The sequence below is a fragment of the Pecten maximus genome, chromosome 11 (assembly GCF_902652985.1).
Source record: "Pecten maximus chromosome 11, xPecMax1.1, whole genome shotgun sequence".
NCBI lineage: Eukaryota > Metazoa > Mollusca > Bivalvia > Pectinida > Pectinidae > Pecten > Pecten maximus.
The window spans coordinates 36,802,667-36,823,798 of NC_047025.1; the positions used below are offsets into that span (position 1 = coordinate 36,802,667).

The window sequence follows — 21,132 nt, forward strand, 5'->3', positions numbered from 1 at the left end:
TAGAGTAATCGTATTTCTCTTTAATTTGGTCCTATGTTTTGCTTCTGAGATTTGTTAACATTTTTCTAAGTTAAATAAAAAACTTGCAGAATCTTAATAAATTTCAGGTGATATAGTTCGCTAGTTGATTTGAAAATTTATTAAAATATGTTACGTGTAAATCTAGCGAAATGTAGTTCTGCGGAATATTGTGTGACTGACCTCCATCTTTATACCTGTTGAAGGGGGATAATTATAGGGAACTCAGAAACTCGACCAACCCATATATCACCTGTGGCACACAAAGCAGGGAGGAATTACCAACAGGGACAAGCATCAGAGGTTTTGTAAGACTTCTGCCTACATAATGAATTGTGAATTCTTCTGTCATGATTCGCCTAGTAGTCGCAGTGTTTGCTGTTCAGTCTCATTATCTCATTAAAATGTCGGGTACCTACCTAGCTTCATTCCTCTAGGCGTTCTGATCACGATGACAGCTGGTCCACAGGGCATGGGAATGCTGCTTGCTAGTCAGTGTACTGCATCAGAATTGCGAGAGTCGGGTGTTTGAATATTAAAGATTGGTATCAATTATTGCATTGTATGAAGAGTTCTGGTAGCTGGATATGTGGTGTGAAATTCTTTCGAACAGTATGTGCAAATCTAAAACCATTAAAATAGAATTGGCTAGATCTCTTGTTCTTTTGCTGAATACATTGAAAATATTCTATTGTTACATTCAAGTTGAAATAATCAGGCTTTTGAGAACTGTAACAGAAACTTTCGCATTATGATTAATGTGATTTTTCGCTCTTTGTTTAGGATTTAAAAAACATACATGTGCCTTGTATTCATACAATAAGTGAAATATATATTTCAGTCTTGATGGCATCAGGCATCTATGAAAACTAAAACCCTGCACAATGATATAATTCTTTAATAATTTGATAAAAATACATGTATTATCACTGTATGGCATCTGTTCACCATAAATATCCAGCTACCATATTACTGTCTTCTGAAAGGTTTTATTTATGTACTTTAAAATGGAAGGAACCCTGTAGCACAGACGTTCCTTTGTTGTATGTTACTCAGTGGTAGCTAACACGTAACATTCATTACACGACTAAATGTGAATATCCGTGTAAACCATCTCGATACTTGTTAACCGAAACTCCAGGTAATGGGTTGACAGGTGAAAATCAGAGTGCCAGCTGACAAAATTTATACCACAGGACCGTGCGACAATTTCAGAAAATCTTTTCTGAATGCACGCTCCATAGTCTCCTTTATTTGCCTGTCTTCTCTAATGCTAATTTCCAACTGAGTCCTCTTTAGGGTATGCATACCCTCCATGTCCAGAGACTCATACTCGAGACTCGTGTCGTTTCAGGCCAATCAATGCACCATTTCTTATCAGGCTGGTCAACTTCAGCCATAGAAAAACCTTGTATTTGTAATAAAAACTAAGAACACCTATTTTTACCATAACATTTTTATTTAAGATATATTAAAATAGTACTTTTTGATTGATGAAGCCTGATGACATGAGATCCTGTGTAAATATTGCTGAAGATGTAGAATATTTATAGGTAAGCTGTTGGGCTGACCTGAGAACTGTCCGTCATGGAGTGGTAGTCCAGACTGTCCAACACACACTTCAGCTTTTATCCTTCCAGACAATCCCCCTCAATTTTTCGCAATCAACAAAAAGCTGACTTTCTTTACATGAATGGACAGGTGAATTTCACAGCTGAGTAAAACTTTGTGTGGAAGAACAGCCCATACTTGTGTTCCAATAGCCCTCATGAGGGAGCCAGGCTTCATTATTCAGAGTTCATTCTAGCATTTTAGCCAGATATTCAGTTTATTTTTACTCTAGAGCAGGTGTTATTTGGTGAGGGCTTGAAGTTCATGCATGAAATTGTTTACATGTGGTGACATTCCACAAAGGACATTCTATTCTGTATAAAGATTATAGACAGATTTTGATGATGAGCATAATACCATTTTAATTTTTCGAACAAGTATAGACAAATATTTGTGTTAATTCTGGATAAGATCCAGACATATTTTATAACCAGTGCCATGACTTTTAATATCGGCAAAATTGTACATGCTTCACCAAGTTCACTGGGTTAATTTGTAAATGTCCTTGTTTCATTGCCATGCCTGTCTGTACAGGAATTCAACATGTTGACTCTGAATTATTTTAGTGGTTATTTATCAAAGTCATCCTGACATATCACCAATCACTGAGAATTTTCATTAGGTTCAATTAGTGGATTTCACATTCCATACAACTGTGAACTGTGGTGAATGCTTTCCCATGGGCACATTGGAATTCTCGTTATTTCATGATGAAAATAATTTTGCATGTACAGTTGAAATATGCCATTTAAACTGAAACAACCCTATCACTTCTCATTGCAATCAATACATCTGGTGAGAGAGTTATATCTAAACCGCTGATCGCGTTGGAAACCATGTCACACTCACAGGTTATTCAACTCACAATTCTTTCTGTTGTGATATTTTCAGTCAGATAATTTTATTTTGACGCTAAATTGAATGCTTTACAGTGTTCCATAGAGCCAGTATCGATTGTAGCTCATTCGCCACATTCCATGCATTCTTCAGAAGTTGGGGCCTTTTCCATCCTCGATTATTGGAAATTGTTCAATAGAATGATATGGTTGCTAAAAATGTGAAGCGGTCTGTTATTGAGAACTTGATCTGTACTGCTCACACATGTTGTTATAGCTTTATGTAAATACAATTCATTTTTTTATTAGGAATATGACCCTTAAACTTCCCTGTTTTTATTAGAATGCTAGGTATTTCTATACACAAGGTCATCCAATGTTGAAATTTCATTCACTTCTCACCATAAATGCTGGTAATATTTGTTAAGCTAAGGCTTATTCAGTAAATAGTGGTTTTCCTTGGCCTGTAGATGGCAGTGATTGGTGATCTTTACTTTGTAAAGTTTGATTCCTTGGATTTTTGTTATTCATTCATAATCGTAGATTTGAAAAGAAGATTCGAAAGACTAAGAGGCTTTAAAATGTCATTTCAAAATCAAGAAAATATTGTAAATGTTGGACATTTACCAAACATTTTCTTATTGTTATACTATTAAATTGGTTTAGTGTCATGCTATATCTCACTGTCAGAATAATGGTATGTAATAGTTAACAAAGACTTAATGTCTGAATGATGAAATTAAAAAAAATAGGAGCAGCAATCATCTATCATAATCTGTGTAAGCGAGACTTCAATATAAAAGGATTATATAACTGGCAATGTTCATAATGACGCTGAGAATTAAATCTACCTCTCAATGTCTATTCATGATCTTAAATATACTAAATTTAGACAGACATTTTGGTCTTCATGCATGGCAACTATTTATCTAATCAAATACCTAGCGTTTGTGATCTTCTAAGGTTGAAGCTTGTTATATCACCAAAATAGTTTTTATTTGTTATAAACTCAAAAACAACCAGTTTACACTAAAGTGTAATAAACTTGATGTTAATGGTCAGTTACTGTAATAAATAGTTGTTTTGTTAGTGAGAGTGAGGAGGACTGGAAATAGGGATGAGGTATCTGATCTCATATTGATGACATTAACAGCAACGTCTCTATTGTCTATCAGTATTTTGACTTCATATGTTCAGACAACACTTATTAATTTAAAAAGACGACAAATATATATAATATTGTTGATTTTTGTGTTTCCAGGACGTACTCTCCGAGGGAAAGGCATTCTACAACGTCCACGGGAAGGTTTACTGTGAAGAGGACTACTTGGTCAGTGAAAGTTTGACTATCTACTTTTATGGGGAGAGATATTAGAACTATAGTGAAGTGAAGTGGTATTGAGGCTCCAAATTAACCTATTAATGTTCTAATTATTGAGTTTTAGTGAAAGATACAGTCTAAGTATTCAACTTGTGATTTACAGTTCCCTGTATTCATAACTTTTACTGTCACTAACAAATGCAGCACTAATTACCTCGATCCACTTAAAAGCATTATTAGATTAACTGGTAATTATCTCAGAATAATTTCAATTCAGTTGAATCTTGTCTAAAAATAGAAATATTTTTGAATTGTTTGTCTTGTTGAAAAATAATCATAAATGTAATACTGTACTAGCATTTAAAAAAAAAAAGCAGTTTAAGCTGTCAGTTGTCAGATATTTCATGGGATTCAGATGAACATTAACACTTGTGCCATATGTACCTAACCATTAATTGTTTTAAATGTGAGTCAGCAGTTGTAAACTGAAATTGTTTTATCGGAACCAATTTTCACCTTTATGTTACTGTGACATTTACCATGCTGTCTAATTTTCACAAGAGCTTTTTTGTGGACATGTATACCGTATTTGACCTAATAAGGGCGCAGGGCGCGGGTAATTGACAGTGGGGGCACCCTTATTAAGATTAGTTATTCTGAAGTTTTATGAAACAGACTATACCTTATAGCAGAATACCCAAGGTTGTGGAAACGGTAAAATATTCAGTCATAAAAATATTCCAGATGAAGATATCTATTCATTATCATATATTAAGCTTAAACATCACTTGAATACTCCTGTAAACTTGTTAACCATGCCAGCTGATCTTTAGACCAGAGAACGTGTGTTCCACCATTTATGTTCAAATGGAACTCTTTTGTGTTCTATTTATAGAAACAGGTGATTTCCCAGATCATATCAGACATCGTTTTCTTTGACCTAATAATTGATTTACAATGTCTTTTACTAGCTTTCTGTTCTGAACAAAAGTTATTTATCAACAAGAATGAAGTCTTTACTTTATCTTCAAATAAAGATGGTAAGTTATTATTTGTATGTGTGTTTAGTTTTGGGTGCTCTTTGCACTGACATGTCATCTGTAGCCTGTAGGAATTCACAAAATGTGGCGAAAACATGTGTTTCAGTTACTTAATTTGTTGAAGAAAATTGAACACATAAAGTAGCAAAATATTTCACATGAATTATTACTTTTGAACACCATTTTGACACCATTTTGACACTCAGTCAAAGATTTATTTCCTTGAAAAAAGGTAGGGGCGCCCTTATTAGGGTAGGCGCCCTTATTAGGTCAAATACGGTATATGAACACATTTCTGTAGGAGTCAGCTCTCATAGATGTCTGCATTCATCAATTGTTTCTTGAAAAAGAATTCAGTGAGTGATTAGGAGGTGACATTTAAAATCCTGTTTAGTTAATTATAAAGCAATGATGGTATGTTTCTTACTTTACAACGGATATACCACAGAAATTTCAGTTTACTTTAGAAGTTTTTATAACCATTTGTCGTCAAATACAGCCTTTTCAAATTATTGATAGTTGTCTGCATTTTTATCATTGTATGGATCTTTCCAGCTCATTTAAAATATCATTAAAATAATTCTTTTCTGGACAAAACAGAAAACAATTACAGGTGCTAGTCACTAAAGCATGGGGGTAGCCAGATGACAATAGTTTGAGACGTTTTCCTCCGACAGTAGGACTCCCATCCCCTCACGCTATGTAACCCTACTCTCATATTTACATGTCCCCTAACGTGTGTCCCCACAAGTTCCAAAGAAGTAAATGTGGTCCGGTTATATACACCCAGCCACCTTACCACAGACAAAACAATATTTGTCAGGTTCATTGAACACTAATAACTTAATGTTCCACTTTCCACACTTGAATTACTCAGCCAAAAGTTTGTATTGTAAATTCTTAGATTTCCTGGGTGATTTAGTGTATGCTTTTCAGAGTTAACAAACCAGTAATATAAAGGCCTTTTTTATGCTACTAAACTCCCTAAGTATTGACATAATTAAGTTAAAGCTGTTTTAAATGAAATAGATGGAATCACTATTGATCTTTAAAGATAATGTCATACATACAATAATGTATTGTTTTTTTGTTTTTTTTAAATAGTAAAAAAAACATTTTCATTAATTAGGAGGCTTATTATTTTCAAATGTGCTGTGTAAAGTTGTCCAAAATTTCAAAATATAATGCTTTGTCATGAAATTGTTGACGATCAACTGTTATGATGAATTGGACAAATATTGTTGTCTCTGCGGTGTAGAGATAAAATATTTGGTAAATTGGACAAATATCCTATTCAATTTAGGATTTGTGGATGCATGCGTACTGGCATATTGCTGCTATAGCTACTATATATCTTGAAATACTTTCTTACTGATTTCTCTCTCTTGAATATCTATGACTTGATGTCATTGTGTTATGGTTTGTGCATGGTTACAGATGTGTACAGCCCTGTCTCTAGCAGGTGTGTAGGTATTTTGATAGAATTTCTTGTTTCCAGGTACTGTAATAGTTAAACTTGATGAAGTAGAAAATGTACTCTGATAGAATCATGGGTTGAAATTGAGTAGGGTGTGGAAGAGTTCAGGATTTTCTCCTGGAACTGAATATTACAGTCTAACAAGGATCCCAGATTGGTGGTTATCCATAGGAAAGAGTTAACAGTTAAGAGGGGGTAGAAGAGTTCAGGATTTTCTCCTGGAACTGAATCCTATAGTCTAACGAGGATCCCAAATTGGTGGTAATCCATAGAAAAGAGTTAAGGATTTTCTCCTGGAATTATTGAATACTTATATAGTCTTACGAGGATCCCAAGTTGTGGGTAATCCATAGGAAAGAGTTAACAGTTAGGAGGGGGTAGAAGAGTTCAGGATTTTCTCCTGAAATTAAATACTTTAAAAGAAGGAGGAACCATGGAGGGGAACCAGTTGCAGCTAGTCCAAAGGAAAGAGTTAACGGGGAAAAAGCAATGACTGGGAGTTAGTTCTACAGAAATGAATCTTACAATAACTTTAATGGATCAGAGATAACGAGGGAGGGAGGCAGTACTCTTACATGATGTATTTGGAATAATGTCTTGGATCAGGAGGTGGTAGTCACACCACAAACCAAGGTAAAGGTGGGAATGGGTGTACTGCCACTTGGGGCACCTCTCTCATTCCTATCCAGAACAGGTGTACTGTGATCCTGATATAGACAGACTTTTGTTTGTATTTTTCAGTACTCTGGGTTCCAGCAGACAGCAGAGAAATGTTGTGTTTGTGGTCACCTCATCATGGAGATGGTGAGTACATCATATAAATTGTAACAATGTGTGGTATTCCTGGAACATTATCAATTCTTCTGTCGAGACATGCATTTCCAGCATTATAAACAGTCTTGTGTTATAGGTCCTGGTCAAAAAACATCATTTATATATCATAGAATGCCTTGCAACTTTCTGGATCTTTCTACAAACATCATATAGGTGATTTTTTTAAACCCTGGAATTTTTTTGTGTTAAATTTTGAACATAAGAAATGACCATGACAAAGGCATCAGAGCATGTTTACAGCTTTGTTTACATGTAAACGTAACATTTCAGTGGGTAACCCTGGGAAGCTTTAAGATTGTACACAAGTCATCTCTAGTGATAGCCAGACCCACTAGGTTTGTTCTTACATCCAAAATGTGCAACCAGATTAAATCCAACAAGTATCCTGGTCCTATCTGGGGAATCTTAGTTTGTGATGTGTCTACAGACACCCTGATGTGCCAGGTAGAATCAGCCTGGTGTATGTAGGAAGGTGGGTGTGGGGATGATGTGCTACTCCAACATATTAGTATTACTGGGGTGTTCTAATTACATCAAATACACTGTCATCATCCTACATGAATCATAAGGCTCAGCGGTGGAATAGGTCCAGTCTGGGCCAGACTCCTGGTGATAATTCCCAGGAGAGCCTCTAAATGTGCCTAGCACTGTTTTGTAGCTTGTTTATGTAAACTGGCCAAGATAGCATATGGCAGGGTGCCATGGTTACTATCAGATCTCAATTGTGTTTAAAAAGATAGAAACAGAAAGTAAAAAATGTTGATAACAATTTCTTTTATATTTTATGTGTATTTGGTAAAGTAAAAGTGAGGAAACAGGTCATTGGGAAGCAAATAAAAAGCATTTAAAGCATAAATTTGGTTTTGGTGAAAAACTTCATTAATTATGATATATTATATATAGGATATAGACAAATGTAATGATTTCAACATCTGGTTGTTCCTAAGAATGCGGTAGATTATAGCTTATTTATAAGGAACCTCTGGGACAATGACCTTACATGCTATTAAATATCACAAGAAGACTTCTTATAGCACAAGGTCTGGTTCTGAAAATCTGTAAACTGATTTGGCCAAACAAGTAGAATTAGTTCTACAGTGTAGTTCTGATCTCTTTTGGCCTAATAATTGAACTTAACTATTTCTGAAATGAAACCTCTGCACAAAAAGTGTTACTTTGGTATGGAACATATGGTGATTTTGATCAACTCCCTTTCACAACCGGCTTATTTGCATTGTGGACAGTAGTATGGAGGTATCAAAACACAATATACCTACAGTGGTTGGATCTCTGCTATTGGTTAAAACTTAAATCTATGGCTAATTTCTCAGAGTGATGATGATAAGAAAAGCATCAGATGGACTTTTTACAGCCAACACTGCAGTGTAGTGATAATGTATTGTTGCTGGTCTGGATGTGCATGTAGGGCAGTCATGCATGTGTGCACACACGGATAAGTTGGGTCTGTATAGGTACAGGGTTGGAGTAGTACAGCCACTGGGCATCGTTCCAGTTCAGACATAGCCTTGTCATGGTCATTTACTACTGGGTATCAGCAACATTAGTCATTGAATTATAGATTATACAAACTTTGTGTTTTTTTTTTGAATGAATCCTATTTAGAATAGAACATAAATAGTTGTGAATCCACATATCATAGTGAACTACTATTTAATTTTCCTGGTAATGCCTTGTAGTTTAGAAGAACTAGGATATTTGATCATGTAAAATGTAAACATTTCCTTATTTAGTAGACTCTCCTGTCTGAAACTCAAATTGTCCTTATATGGTCACTGTACCTTAATGAAAGAGTCTTCTCCCATGCTTACCACTGTTTAGTTGGTAATATACATGTTCATCAAATAAAGTGTTGAAATAAATGCCATATTTGGTACTTTCATATGTATATATATATATATAAGCTATACCCATTCACCATTGTTTTGTAGATCCTTCAGGCGATGGGGAAATCATACCACCCTGGCTGTTTCCGATGCTGCGTTTGTAATGACTGTCTAGATGGTGTTCCCTTTACAATAGATGTAGACAACAAAATCTACTGTATTACCGACTACCACAGGTAATTATTAACATTGACACAAAGTTAAAATCTACTGTATTACCAACTATCACCGGTACTTATCAACATTGACACACAGTTAAAATCTGTTGAGATGTAGCCTTTCGTAAGGTAACCAATTGATCAAACAACAAAGTTTCGTCATCTTGAAAAGAAAAGTAATATTTAAAGCAATATTCATGGTAAAAGTAGTTCTGTAATATCTCCCATTAATCTATCAAACCTTTCAATGTCAAATTGATGAGTCAATTTTTCAATGTGGTTGGTATTTGTAAGATGACATATGAAGAATCTTCTGCAGTTTTCAGTCCTGGATGTTTTGATACAGTTTCAAGGTTTACAGCTGTAATGTTTGAATATGTATACCTGACTGACAAACACCTGAAGTATTTATATATATCTGGATCAGAGGCAGCACATGGCAATACCACTACTGTGGAATACCATTGGTATGTGACCTAAAGTCGTAATAAATGGAGTTGGTGCATGACCCGTTAAAAAGAAAGTGATCTGACGGTGTCGGGCAGCATTGCTGGTCTTTTGGTTGTGAACTAGGGTTTTAAGTGTATGACTCATTGTTTAACTTGGGTTTGATATTGGCAAGATGTTTTGTCCAGACCTGGTCCTATTTTGGTCATATATATTGAAAAGTTTGGTCAACATCAACGGAATAATACCAAGGCATCTAAAAATAGGAAAATGTGTTCCATTTTTGAAATTGATAATTCTGTTGTTATTAAACCTTGTTACTCTACAGATACATATTTATTGGATTGAGGATTAAATAAGTGTGTTGACGTGACTGTTGATCTTATCGAATGTTTGTACTGTAATGTTATATATAACTTGCGGTGTTGATATACAGATGTACTGGAGAATTTCAAATAGTGACAGGTCTTTGTTGTCTGTTTGATATTGTGGTAAAAAGGGTCTGTTTCGTATATCAAACATAGTTATACTTTATGTACATGTCTTATTATCACAAAACCACAGGAATTGCACCTTGTGGCATACTTATCATTTGACTGTATACATAATTAGGGAAATTAATTAGTGGATAGGTTACACACTAATTCAAACTAGTTACATGTCTAGTTGTGCACTTCCAAACCATAGGAATCATAGATACAGGTTCATACTTGAGGTCTTTGGGTGTATTGCAAACTTTCATTCTTCTGACTGCTGAGGTCAATAAAGTATCCTTATTCAAAACTGGATTTGAAAAATAATCAAGTTTTGTGAATATGTTTCATTCAATTAACAAAATTAAAATCTTTTATATGGTTTAAAGCTAACAGCACTTGTTAAGAGGGATGTGACGTTCTCCCGAGATGATGACAAAAAGGGACATTCCAGCGGTAGCTATTGATAGATGGTGTCACTTATCAGACTATAGGGATAATTATAGAGAAGGAGGTATTCTGTACCTGCCAGATAAAGGTGTACTGTGTTGGCCCTGATGGTTTACCGAGCCTTGTACAGACAAACATTCACCGTGGTACATGATTTAATAGATCTGTGACGTTTCTTCTCTACAATTAGTTAGATTAGAATGCTTTCTTCTTTGAAACAGGTCACCAAGCATTGAATTCTCCAGTCCCAAGGCCAGGAGATAAGATTCTACTTTTTCAGATTAAACTTAATTTTATTTTGTTAATTTGATCAAAGTATATAACAGGAACTTTGCTGATTTTAAGAAAGGGTTCTGTCAGATATATAATGCATAGGAAGGGTGAAACTTTGGTGATTTAAAAAAGGGTTTGGTCCGGTGTATGGTATGTAAGAAGGAAGGTAAAACTCGGTGTATAAGTAGGGAGCAGTGTTACCCTCCTGTATCATGGGTCAGTGCAGGGTGGGAATGTCACACGAGGACAAAATAAAGTTACTACCTCAGTCGGTAATACATTGGATGCAGTCAGGGGGTGGCTGCCTAACGACTTCACACCTCCGTATCTCCTGTGCACATGGAGGGTGATGCCATTTTCTGTAGTAGATCAAAGGAAGCTTTGGGATTGACAAACTCACTGAACAGTTTATCCTTGATGACAGGCTGAGTTTTCATGGCCACTGACTTATCACTTGACAGCCAATTTATAACTGAAGATTTTTCATGCCTGACTTTCCTCTGACACCAGTTGATGTAGGAGACATTTCATTTGCACTCATAACAAGAGAAAGCATGCTGGGCTGTACACATGTTATTTTGTTGTGGTCTGCCTATATCCTGCTAGTGTTGTAGTCTGTACTCATGTCTCCTCCATTGTTGGGTACAGGCATCTCATAAAGTTCCAGGATTTTGATTTCACACCAGATTACAAACTTGCTATATAACCAGATCAGGAATGATAATGTGGAGTTACTGCACCACTGTCCTATTCACTAGTATTTAGTCTGAATACTTGATGATGTGGATGTCAGTTCTGACTAGCATAGATCTAGATGAGACCATTCTGGATATTCTCCAGCTAATGTTGGGCTTGAAAAAGGAAAATTCCATGGACATGTCGTGTGATGGCTTGCTAGCAGCTGGACTCTGTGATTACTTTTCCCTTCAAAAATATTCTACGTATTTAAATACATTTTGTATTTATAACTTATCGCAATTTTACCTTCCGGATAATAAAAAGTGTACCTCATATATGTGTTCTGATACAGGTGTACCATGATACACTTTTGATTATGTACATGATGAAAGTGTAATACATTCAACATTTTCAACATAAATGTAATTAAAAAAGGAAATTGACCTTTTCTGTCTGTGTGGGGTTTTATTTGCTGTACATGGAAATAAAAAGCAAATTAAGCAGTAAGATACAACCATGTATATTAGGAGGCGATGTAGACATGTTGACACTTGTCGACTTTTATATGTAAAGTACTTTGACTTAGTATGCATTTATGTTACGGTGCCTAATATAGGTGAATGGAACATTGGGACATGTTTGGTTTAAATTTGTAAACGAATTCGTAAAATTGTCAAATCTTTATATATTAAGGTAGCATTTAGGCTAATTCATCATAGTTAACAGTACCTACCTCAGTAAGTTAATTAAAGAAAACCAATGTGCAAATATGTTGTTACACCTGATATTATGTATGCAGACTAGACGCCAACTGACATAACGAAATGCTTGCGTGATCGTTTTTATCATGTAGTAATTATACAGAACATTGGGTTTCTTTTGTGGTAATCAATTGTATAGTTTTTCATATCCATACATGATAGAAGCTAATTTGATTTCCCTGTTAGAACAAGATTCTTTGGTCTAATTAGAGTAGTTGATATGTGATTTTAAGTTCTGATACACCTCAGGTATACATACCTATGTCCTCTTACATCAGCCTGCACTATAACTAAATGTTCAATGTACATGTCTGAAGAAGCTATCACATACAAATGTGGAATGTATGACATTTCTTACAAATATAAAGTTATATTTTGTTTTGGGTGGTAATATATATCTCACTATTCTGCTGGGTTGAATGGTATAGTACCGTAGATTGCTATAACTATACATAATATACATTCCAGGAACTGCAATGTCATACCTGGATATTTGAAAAAATTGATTCCATTTCAATAGTTAATTACATTTCTATAATTTGGTCCCAAAGTTTTCTGTTTGGCTTTTCAGGATCGATCACTCTGAGAATGAAATTCTAGAATCAAACAGAAGAAAATAATTTCAGATCCTTTGAAATACATGTATATTATAAGTAAGTTATGAAGAAAAAACAGCAAACATTTTGATTAAATATACACAAAAAAGTTTTATACAAATTGAAAAGCTTGTTTGTAGCATTGATTGATGCTGAAGGTTAAAAACATTGGCCAAATGTGTCAATCATATTCTCGGACATTTACTACACACAAGACTTGTCTATCTACAAATTTGCTACACATGTAAATGTACCTTAGTTTAATTCCACTGCGAAAAACCCACACAAAAATACTCCATGAAATTAATTCTTGTGATTATCTTAATTACACTCAATTAGAATTAAAGTAATTTGGGGGCTGTCATTGGTTGTGTATAGAATTTCCATAAAATCTACATTAAGAAATGTATACGGTTACAATTAGTTAGGTCGTTGATAGAGTAGAGGGTTATTGTGTGAGGGAGTGCACGGACTAGAACTAGACTTATTAGGGAGACGCAGATAACATCTAATGAACAGAGTGAGATGTTATAATACTGTATGTACATGGACAACTACAGAATAATTTGTGATTTAATTAATGACAAAGTGTCCAGGTAGTTTTATTTTGATGATAAAATATGGATAAGTTAGGTATGGTATTTAATGTCAGTGTAATAAATTCATGAGTTTGCAAGAGCTTCCATTGAACTATATTTTAGTGAGACATTCCATTGTACCATTATCCAATAATACCTGATTTACCATTAGCTGTGTGCTCACACACTAGAGGTAGACTGAGAGAGAAAGGTGGAGGGGTGTTATTTCATATGAATATACATATGTATATTAGGATGATTGTTATGGAATGTATTCATAAATTAAGATTGAGGAATGTACTCAATATAGATATATGATATATGCATTAATCCTATATTACAGAGGACATATGATAATGAGACCCCAGTAGATGTCTGCCTTTATCTACCTGTATCTACCTGTATCTATCTATACATGTCATCAATGTACTTCACACCACTAGCCTAATCAATTTACAGTATTCATCCAGCAATAAGCCCATGCACTCATATCTATTGTTGTTCAGTAAATCCTTGAATAGGTCTACCCCCGAGTCTGAGGCTACCTCCTGGGGTTATTTCTGAGGACAAAGATGTCAGCTTCTGCACATTTTTTCACTTACTTTAGAAATTTTTACCTTTAAACCTTTATGTATAATTACCGTAAATATTCGCGTATAGTGCGCACTTTTTTTCAAAAATTGACAAGTGAAAAAGACCACTGCGCACTATACGCAAGTACAAGCCTTTTCCCAGTGAGAATGGATGTGATTTGACGGAGATTTGTGATCGTTTCCTTTCACAGCAGGATTGTTTTAATACTTATATATATATATATTACATGTATAAAGCATTAAGAAAGTAATAGTTAACAAATAATCAAAGAAATGATTAGTTATTTTAATGTTTAATTTCTTGAAATTGTGTATTTATCAGCAATTACGTGGATTTATCTAATATAAGTCGGTCGTGAGCCACATGTTCCGTACACATACGATCTCACTTGAGCATGTTCCCGTATTCAGGTCCAAAACGATGTATAACATCTCAATAAACATCAAACAAAACTTGAAATGATATAGCAGTACTTAGTTATTTCATACTTCTAAATTAATCACCTTATAAATCCAGAATGTTGCCAGAAACTGATAATGTTCAACTTGTTTATTTACGGAAGCTGTAACAGCACGCATGCGCAATTAGGCTCGGGTAACACTAATGCCTTGATCTCGTGCGGCAGTCACTGACCAACTGGCCTTATAAAATACGATATGACTGTGAAAACTACCGGGTTACTCTTATTTATCGTCTGCACTGTAGATTTATCCATTACACATTTTAATTCATTGATATAAAAGTTGTGACCAGCACGACGACTGCAGACTTGTTTCCGTACTGTATACAAAATGGCGGCCTGTGTTACATTCGGCCTACGTAGCAGTCAGCTTACTATTCAATCTTGTTATAATTGAGCTTAATTAGCTTTGTATGTTCGTGGAAAAATACCACAAGAGACCATACCTGCGTGAAAATCACAAGGTAATTGAGAGTAGGATTAATTATTTTGTTGGTACAACAGCGTAGATGGGACCGCTACAATTTGCAAGCTGACTAGGCCTGTGGCGATATAATGTAAACAACCTGTCAATCCAATGTGTCAAATCTGACCGGTGATTCCAATTAAATGTGGTACATTGTAAATTAGCTTTCATAAGTTACAAAGTCCTATCATCTTATGCTTTAAAATTCATCTACCGCTCAGTTGAAAATTGAAAAAAAAAAAAAAAAAAAAAATTGAAAATGAACCTCAAAAACGTACCTGCGCACTATACGCGAGTGCGCACTATACCCGAATATTTACGGTAATATTAGAGGTTCTGAAAAAACTGACTGAGTAATTTGGAAATTTTTTCCTTTAAACCTTTATGTATAATTAATGTTAGAGGTTCTGAAAAAACTGACTGAGTAATTTGGAAATTTTTTCCTTTAAACCTTTATGTATAATTAATATTAGAGGTTCTAAGAAAACTGACTGGGAGTAGTTTGGAAATTTTGATCTTATATCTATTTGTTTCTTATTCAAGGTGTCTCATCATCTATATATAGTTTGTGGAAATAATGAAAAATGTGTGACACCAAGCTAGTTGTAATAAGACTATGTTTTTGTGTGTATATGGGTGTTGTAACACTACATTTGATGTTTTAGGACAAGCCGAGGTTTGATGTTCCCTGATCCATTTAAATGAACTCGTTTATATACAACAGAGGATCTTAACCTTCTGAGGAAATATTATCAGAATGTTGAAATCCTATCACGTCATAGACTTGTGATGTCTTTGTCTGATTCCTCTACCTCTATATATATACCCTGCTATCTTTTATCATTCAGGCAGAAACGAAATAGCCACCTCCAAATAATGCACTGGGTATCACATATCTGTAAAATAGTGTTAAAAGATGACTTAATGACAGGGAACACAATGACATTCCGTTTCCACTAGGTTACGAGGTACATCTGATGTTTGTGATCTTGGAGATTTTTATTAACCTACAAATTTAATCTGATTTTCTCGGGAAATGGGTGAATATTAAACCATGCGACTGTGTTCATCTCCTTATATACTGGTGATGCAATGAAGAAGTTGACAATGGAATTTATGACCAGACTAAAAAAACAAGGGAATATTTCCGGAATGACTTCAGCTTTTTCAAAACAATCCCATTTCATTGTGTTATGGTTTCCACATGTCTAAAAGACATCCCAGGGTTTTTGTTTTATTGATGAATTAAAATGCTTTATTTGGAATTTTTCAGTGACTCAGCTATTGTGTTGGTTATGATATAATACAAATACCTGTGAGGGATATTTGTGTGGGTTTTGTTTAAATAATACAATTGTTGGTTTTCTCAATGGTCTGATGCAATATCTGGACAATGAAATATTTTCATGATTTTTGAAAAATTGATGAATGATTGAATGAGTCTATGTCAAACTTTTGAATACCTTTAACAGTTCTTTATGTAATGTTGATGAGTCATGTTAATTGATTAGGTGTTTGATGTACGTTAAATGTGTATCATATTCTGTGATTGGATAGTAAATATAATATAAGATATCTATTTCTTACTTGGAATCTATGTATTGTTTGGGTTACTGTTAAGGTTTGGTTATCCAGTGTTACCGTGTGACATTTTTTGTGGTCGTAAATTGTTGAGATATTTCTGAAGCCCCACACACATGTCAGGTCTGTGTAATGAATTAGCATGAGTCAGATTTGATGTAATTATTACATGTTGTACAGGCTAGGTGGCATTTTACATAGGGACTTGTTCTCAGGTCTGACCTTCCACAACCTTGTCTGCTCTCATTCCATCTGTCATATCATATCAACTTCAATTCATGGTTGTAGTTAAGGTGGTCAACAATTTAGAACAATGGGGGTTTTCTACTTTATCATGAATACATGTATCTACTACAGTATCAGTATCGACTGTAATAGATACCTGTATCTATAGTTACATTAACAAATACCTGCATCATTGGCCATAGTGACAACTATCTGTATCTGGTTACTGTATCTATATATGGCTACAGTGACAAATATCTGTATCTATAACCACAAATACATGTATTGTTGGTTACATTAACAAATACCTGTATTTGTGGTTACCATGATATATACCTGTATCTATGGTTACCATGATATATACCTGTATCTATGGTTACCATAATATATACCTGTATCTATGGTTACCATAATATATACCTGTATCTATGGTTACCATAATATGGTTACCATAATATATACCTGTATCTATGGTTATATATATACCTGTATATATGGTTACCATAATATATACCTGTATATATGGTTACCATAATATATACCTGTATCTATGCTTACCATAATATATACCTGTATATATGGTTACCATAATATATACCTGTATATATGGTTACCATAATATATACCTGTATCTATGCTTACCATAATATAAACCTGTATCTATGGTTACCATAATATATACCTGTATCTATGCTTACCATAATATATACCTGTATCTATGCTTACCATAATATATACCTGTATCTATGGTTACCATGATATATACCTGTATCTATGGTTACCATAATTGTACCTGTATCTGTGATTCCTGTTATGATACATGATTACTGATATTACATCAAATGTATTACAGAGTGTATGCACCCAAATGTGCAGCGTGTGGCCAGGCCATTACACCCGTGGAGGTAAGTCTTTAATACCAGATATATACAGGTAGTATGTTAATGGTGTTGTTTATTGAATTTCTCTGAAGTAATGATGCATTTAATGTGCTGGATTATTACCATGAGAATGCATGCATTGAAGCATTAAATTTGAATTAAAAAATAATGGCATATTGTAGATTTTTATGTAAAATTTTACAAAAGCACTAAAAATCAAGCTAAACATTAAGAGACATTTTCAATAAGTGTTACATAATAAGAGTATATTCTACCTTTGCACTAGTAAGTGAATCATTGGCACATCCCACAATCCTAGAATTTTATAAGTTAATTTAACTAAAGCACAGAGATATATGGTATGGTCCTACTGGTGTATCTTAATGAGCCTATATATGGTGATGACACAACCTAGTCAAGAGGACAGTACTCTGTATCTGGTCTGTCATGAAAACATGTAGAATGTGTGATCTAGAATATCATTGATGTGTAAACAAGCGATAATATTAGTCATCATAGGTGTGCTGTCACATTATACTATTGTAATGTACAGGTTTACTACAGATTCATTATAGTTATCCCACATTAACTTAATAATCATGTGGCATTAAGTTTTTAACAGCACCAACTTTCTCTGTCAGTAGTACGAGTCATCAATGTACATAAAAAGTACTGTGTTTTCTCTCTTAGATATATGTATGTAACTTTTAATTCCCAAGTAAAATTATCCAATTCTTTAAATAAGAGTCAATTCAAAGCCATGTTTAATAATTCACGAAGGCAAGGAACCTAAAGACCATCACTCTCCTGTTTCATGTGTACATTAATTAGATAATTTGCATATTGGAAGGAAATCATGGAATTTATAGGAGAAAATGCCTCATATTTATAAGGACTTTATTAAAAGGAAGATAATTCACATTGCATAAAGGGAGATAATTTACATTGTAAAAGTAAATAATTTGTTGCTTTCTATTTTACAAGGTAAGATTCTATGAACTGTACCAGTACATGTAATACAATGAATAAGTAGGGGAAATATAACTGACATGTGGAATATATGTCTGAAACAAGGGGAGATAATTGGTGTGATTTTTGTATAGGTATCTAACAGATAAATGCATGTTACAGGGTACAGAGGAGACTGTCCGTGTTGTATCTATGGACAAGGATTTCCATGTCGACTGTTACCATTGTGAGGTAAGTAATATAATTTCAGTAAATTATTGAAGGCACTGGGGATAGAAATATTGAAATACCTACTCTTCAGGTTACAGTACTGTACTAAGACCAAATTAGTGTATTTTTTCATCTGTTTAGGTCTAAGGTATATCTGCTTCCTTTTCTGATGTCATTTTGTATACTCTACAGCTTAGAAGTAATCAACCTACATTGTCTTGTAATTCAATGTATCCAGTGTTCTCATTAAAATTTGGTTACTTGGAAAAACAGCCTGCTTTTCATCAATTTTGAGATGAATAGTTCTTGTGATAGGCTGATGTTACACCATATATATACAACACAGACTATTTCTTAGAATCAACCACCTGTCTGAAAATTTAGTGAGAACACTGATGTTATATTGTCCCAAACCTGTCAAAGTAAATAATTTTGTTATTTCCCCCTCATCCTACCAATACAACATAGAGTTGCCCCTGATGTATACAGCTACCTGTACCCTAAGTACCTTATTTTGGACTATATGTGTACCTGTAACGAGTATCTGTATCCTGAACACCAGATGCATGTGCTGGGAGAATTCTGCCGGTACACCACCTTTTGGTTCTGATGTTGATTTTGTTTTGTTTTGCTTTCACAGACAAAGTAATGGAAGGCTGGTAGTTGTTATGACAGTAAGCTGGTTTTGTGATGTACCTTTAGCCTTTTGTTTGTGCTTCAGTTACATTATATTCATTTTGCAATTTTATTACTCTGATAAATTCCTTTTAATTCACCAGGCATGGAATTTTTATTATTATAGATTCATAGTTAAAAGTTTGGGAAACCTGTTTCAAAAAGATTACATCTTGACAGTTCATTATGTAATTCACAGCTTGAAATCATTTATTATTAATAACATTTTCATAAAGCATTGCTAATTTAACAATAAAGTAGTTTAAAATAAAAGTACTATTTCTGGGGGAAAAATTAAATAAATAAGGTATCTTAGTGACATGTAATTTGAACATTTCATCAAGATTACTTGGCATTTCAGCCTGATTGCACAATTAACAACAGAAAAATGACCAATTGTTCTATATATATGTATGGATTTTTATGGATGGAGGTATTCGGTGTTGTGCTGCGGTATGTTGGTGATATGGGTGTGTTATTGGTATACATGGGTGATATCTGCTGGACATGTATATCCTATATAACAATATTTAGTTTATTTTCATTAATATTCTTTGTACCCGTTTCCTGTTACCCTCTATCCCAGTATATAACCCTGTGTTATAGATTTTTTTTTTTCAGTTTGTTCCTTTTCTATTGTAAACCCCAGTAGTGTTCCTCATAGACCTTTAGAATCCCAAGTATTGGTGTAATTGTTACAGTTTCTCTCCATGTACATGATTAATAGTAGAAGTTGATTGATATTGCCATGACATGGAAATTGATTAACAATAAGTTAGAACTTGTTGGTAAACTAAACATAGGGTAAGGACTCGCTAGCCTGAAACTGTTGGTGGCTTCATCACGCTAGATAAATCTTCCTCCTATTTTGTAATACAACTACAGTTTATCTGGACTCATATTGTAATTCTAATTTAATCGAACCATTAAATTCTTTTATTTTATAAATTTGATATAAATCGTAAGGTACAGCCATGTATTTTCTCTCTCTTCCCTCCCCAATCCTAATGGTCAAACTTTAATTACCATTATAATCAAATCACAAATCCTTCATTCTTTCATGATGAACAAAAATATCACTGCTTCAGCTTAAATGCAAGTATCCTCCATCAACATTACAAGCTTTAAAAACAATTTATCAGAGTCTGGATCAAACATATGTAGGAGATATCAGACCTCAAGGTTAGTACTCCTGCATGGAAGTAAGTGTGATAACATTTCACTAGGATAGGTGTGGAAGGTCATTCAAAGCTTAGAACCACCTAACAACATGGACACATATATCGGACACAAATAGATAGACAGCAGTGAAGATGTGTGTAATATCAGTTGATGCATGAAGTGAGGGTTAGACGGTCCCCACACATAACACTGCCACTATACTGTACATAACCTGTTTGCTGTGCACCTCATCAATGCATGAGTACATATACAGTTTAATTTGCCAAGCTTGAAACATCAACTATTTAACAACAGATATGCTAAATCTCGAAAAGAAACCCCAATAAAACAAGTTTCCAAATTTTTCTTACAGCTAAAAGATCTCAAATAGAAACTGCTAAGTGTAATACAAATTATAAATTGATATCACCTGTTAATTGATGAGGGTTATAGCC

At 34.2% G+C, this 21,132-nt stretch overlaps 1 protein-coding gene across 1 annotated transcript in view; it reads left to right on the forward strand.

Moving 5' to 3' along the window:
* The window catches only part of LOC117337036 (Wilms tumor protein 1-interacting protein homolog), a 43,735-nt gene that overhangs the window by 16,513 nt on the left and 6,090 nt on the right, over nucleotides 1-21,132 (forward strand). Inside the window, 5 exon segments of the mRNA XM_033897788.1 lie at nucleotides 3,742-3,795; nucleotides 7,045-7,107; nucleotides 9,087-9,217; nucleotides 17,635-17,686; nucleotides 18,794-18,862. Coding sequence (XP_033753679.1) covers nucleotides 3,742-3,795; nucleotides 7,045-7,107; nucleotides 9,087-9,217; nucleotides 17,635-17,686; nucleotides 18,794-18,862 — 369 coding nt within the window.